The sequence below is a fragment of the Rhincodon typus genome, chromosome 31 (assembly GCF_021869965.1).
Source record: "Rhincodon typus isolate 14 chromosome 31, sRhiTyp1.1, whole genome shotgun sequence".
In the NCBI taxonomy this organism is placed as follows: Eukaryota; Metazoa; Chordata; class Chondrichthyes; order Orectolobiformes; family Rhincodontidae; genus Rhincodon; species Rhincodon typus.
In genome coordinates, this window is record NC_063362.1 from 18,467,418 (window position 1) to 18,471,237 (window position 3,820).

The 3,820-nt window shown below is 41.2% G+C and overlaps 2 protein-coding genes across 4 annotated transcripts in view; one reads left to right on the forward strand and one right to left on the reverse strand.

Moving 5' to 3' along the window:
- aldh4a1 (aldehyde dehydrogenase 4 family, member A1) overlaps positions 1-3,820 on the forward strand; it is a 419,312-nt gene that overhangs the window by 25,500 nt on the left and 389,992 nt on the right. The window lies entirely within an intron of this gene.
- mrto4 (MRT4 homolog, ribosome maturation factor) overlaps positions 6-3,820 on the reverse strand; it is a gene marked incomplete at its 3' end in the record, with an annotated part of 7,261 nt that continues 3,446 nt past the window's right edge. Inside the window, exons 4-6 of the mRNA XM_020512435.2 lie at positions 538-619; positions 255-322; positions 6-144 (exon numbers count right to left, since the gene is read on the reverse strand). Coding sequence (XP_020368024.2) covers positions 6-144; positions 255-322; positions 538-619 — 289 coding nt within the window. The remainder of the gene's footprint in view (positions 145-254; positions 323-537; positions 620-3,820) is intronic.

Sequence of the window (3,820 nt, forward strand, 5' to 3'; positions counted from 1 at the left end):
AGAGAGGTTGGTAACCCAAGCTGTCGCAGTTGTGGCTCAAGAGAGTGTGTGAACTGTGGCAGGGGCCCAGCATCGAGTGTAACGGCCATTGTAGCTACATTCCCAGCACGAGCAAAATCAGACTCTGTGTACTGCTCAAACCACCTGTCAATTTGGGCAAGACAGCCTGTTACTCAGTAGAAAGACTAAAGGATTAAAAAGGAATGGGAGTAGCTGAAGCAGGTCAAAGAAAGTGGACAGAAAAAAAGACTCACTCGATCACTTCCACTTTTGTTCGATTAGTGAACAGAAGACCAACTTCACCTTGCAACTGCTTACTGACCTAAAGAGAGAAAAGATTCTGCAGATGCTGGAAGTATTCAGATCAGGCTGCATTAGGAGAATGCAATGCAGGATTAATATTTCACAATGACCTTTCACCATAACTGAGGCAAGACAAACTGAAAACATTAACCCACTAAACAAGTTTTCATTATGGAAATTTAAGCTCAAAAGAAGATTCACTGGTCACATACACGGCCAATTCAGAGAGCTTACCTTGTGCAAACCATCCTTGTATTCGTCTGCTGGTTCTTTTCCCAGTGCCACCATCATCACTTTGTTTTTACCAAAGAAAAACCTGTTTAAGCACAGAACAATAGTTTCACACTTAAAACTGATAGCAAAGATAAGAGTACATAAAAATGAAGTCAAGCTATTTACATCACTAGGTAATTGGTGAAGAGGGAAGAGACAGTCGAGATAACGAACATGCATTCAATTCGCAGAATCTAACTAGTGGTTCAGAATGTCCTGAAGAGGTGTCATACCTGGTCCCTCTTCATGAATACTGTCATACTGGAGTTCCTGCAGCGCTTTGTTTTTATCCCAGATTTCCAACATCCACAGTATTTTGCTTTTACATATCTAAGTTTCCTTGGAACTAAATTAGGTAGTGCAGTAATTAACGTAGGTAGCAATAAAAGGCCTTGAAATGGACAATGTTAGATTTAAGTGGATAAATCTATGGCAAATGGAATATGGTGTTCACATTGAAACCAAAGCAGTGAAGTCAGAATATTTTCCAAATGAAAAGAATCTTGGAATTGAAAGGTAATAGGGATCTCATTAACTGAAGCTGATAAGATTTATGTCAGAGGTGGGCATCAAGGTGCCAACATGGATTCAAGCCAGTGAGACAGAAACTGAGATACCTTTGTTTGAGTGGAGTTTATTAACCACTCAGTCTAACAGCTCCTTGCACACAGCCATTCCAACAGCTTCCCATTTTTATCTACACAGTCAGTTAATTGATTTATTAACCCCCATTATTTGCTTAACTACTTGCTGTATTAACATATTGCCGTCTTATCCAAAAAGGTCTTATGGTGCAATAACAATTCCCCTTGAGCCAGATGGTTTGGATTCAAATCTCACCTATCCGTGAGGTTTGCCACAGCATGTCCAAAATGGTTAACTTAAAATAACGTGTGGTAGTGGTAGTGTGTCCCTTTCCCTGGGCTAAAAAGCTGGGTTCAAGTTTCACCTCAGGATTTGATGGTCATAGAGATGTTATATCAGATTGAGAAAAGAAAATCCCCTTGTCTTTTGAATAAAAAAGCTTTTGAAGATATACAAAATCAACCCTTGGCTAAAACTACTCGAAGTAAATATGATTTTACATAGTTTACTATACAACTGATCAAAATAACATTTTTTATATTCTATACAATACAAACCTTTCATATTCCCTCTTCTTCGAGCAAAAGTAATTTAATCACAAAGTGACTGAAACAAAAATTGATATTTTTCCCTCATATTTTTGTTACTCCTCAAAGAGTCAGGTGTTCAAGAATTTCCAATAATTTCTCTAGGGCAAGCAATTTTTTCAGAAACATTCTGACTACTGCTGACATGTACCAATCCACTTCAGATCCTTTTGTGAACATACATTATCCCAAACAACCATTATCCACATAACATTCTATAGGCAAACTTCTCTCAGACTGAAAATCTTATATTAGGATTTATTTTAGAATTTTGGACAAATATCTCCCTGTTGTTACATTTTCTACCAGTGTCAAAGTTTCAGCAGATTGGATACTTTTAACTAATGTTTATTTTCTTGGCTTCCCAAGGTAATGGATAACATTTATTCATTCCCACAAGTAGATGATAAATCTTGCCATACTTGAACAGACATCTAGGTGATTGGAATATGCATATGAAGCTTTGCTACAAACAGGACTAGCTTCATGTCTTTGGGTCACCCAAAGATAAAATAAATTTATTTATTTCCTATTTATTTCAGAATCGCCTTCCCCTCCCCCATTTCTGAAGAAGGGTCTAGACCCGAAACGTCAGCTTTCCTGCTCCTCTGATGCTGCTTGGCCTGCTGTGTTCATCCAGCTCTACACCTTGTTATCTCAGATTCTCCAGCATCGGCAGTTCCTACTATCTCTCTCCCCATGTTGTATTATCTGCTTTATTTTCTAGAGGTAGCTCCATTCTCACTCTCTTCTGTAATGATTCTCTTTTCATATTGATGCTTATAATCTATATTTGGGCAATCTTGAGTTGCTGCTAACAGTGCAGCAATAATACCACTAGGCCATTGCCTCCCCAGTCATTGGGCTGACTCTGAACTGTCCTCTGGGCAATTAGGGATGGGCAATAAATGCTGCCTGGCCAGCAACGCCCTCATCCCGTGAATGAATAAAGAAAAACAACTGAAAGGCAAGCACTGAATTAGGAATTCCCAAGTGCTATCACTGAAGTATTTGAGCCACGACAGCTGCTAAGACTGAACATTTTCCCTTTTGATTTAGTTATGAAGGTTACTGACGTCTTGAGGTTGGTTGACTCGCCTAGCTGGTCTGTTGTTCCGCAGACGTTTCATTACCATGCTGGGTAACATCATCAGTGCAAGCCTCCGATGAAGCGTTGGTGTCGTTTCCCGCCTGGTTTTTAAACTCTGGGGTCCGTTGAGATAGATTGCCTCACTTCCGGTTGTCCTTCGTAGTGGATTCCTTCGTATCCATACTCACTCATCTCAATCCACATGGATAAGGAGAACCACCAATTCGACTGGGACAACACCAAAATCCTGGGACAAGCTAAGCAGAGACAAGCACGGGAATTCCTAGAAGCCTGGCACTCCACGAAGAAAGCCATTAATAAACACATAGAACTCGACCCCATATACACTCCACTACGAAGGAAAACCAGAAGTGAGGCAATCCAGCTCAACGGACTCCAGGCGGGAAAACACACCGATGCTTCATCGGAGGCTGCACTGATGTTGTTACCAAGCGTGGTAACGAAACGTCTGCGGAACAACAAACCAGCTCGGTGAGCCAACCAACCTTAACACCCACAACCCAAGCTACAAATCTACTGCAAAACCTTAGTTACTGACATCTCTTCCAAAAGTGCCTTTCCTTCTGAAAATCTAACTCCAATTCAAACTAGGAGTCTACCCATTTTCAAAACCTATGCACATCCCAACGACTGGGGAGGCAATGGCCTAGTGGTGTTATTGCTGGACTGTTAATCCAGAGACCCAGATAACGTTCTGGGGACCTGGGTTCAAATCCTGGCACAGCAGACAGAGGAATTTGAATTCAATGAATATCTGGAATTAAGATGCGAATGATGACCATAAATCCATTGCCAATTGTCAGGAAAAAACCCATCTGGTTCGCTAATGTCCTTCAGGGAAGGAAACTGCCATCCTTACCTGGTCAGGCCTACGTGACTCCAGACCCACAGCACTGTGGCTGACTCTGAACTGCCCTCTGGGCAATTAGGGATGGGCAATAAATGCTGCCTGGCCAGCAAC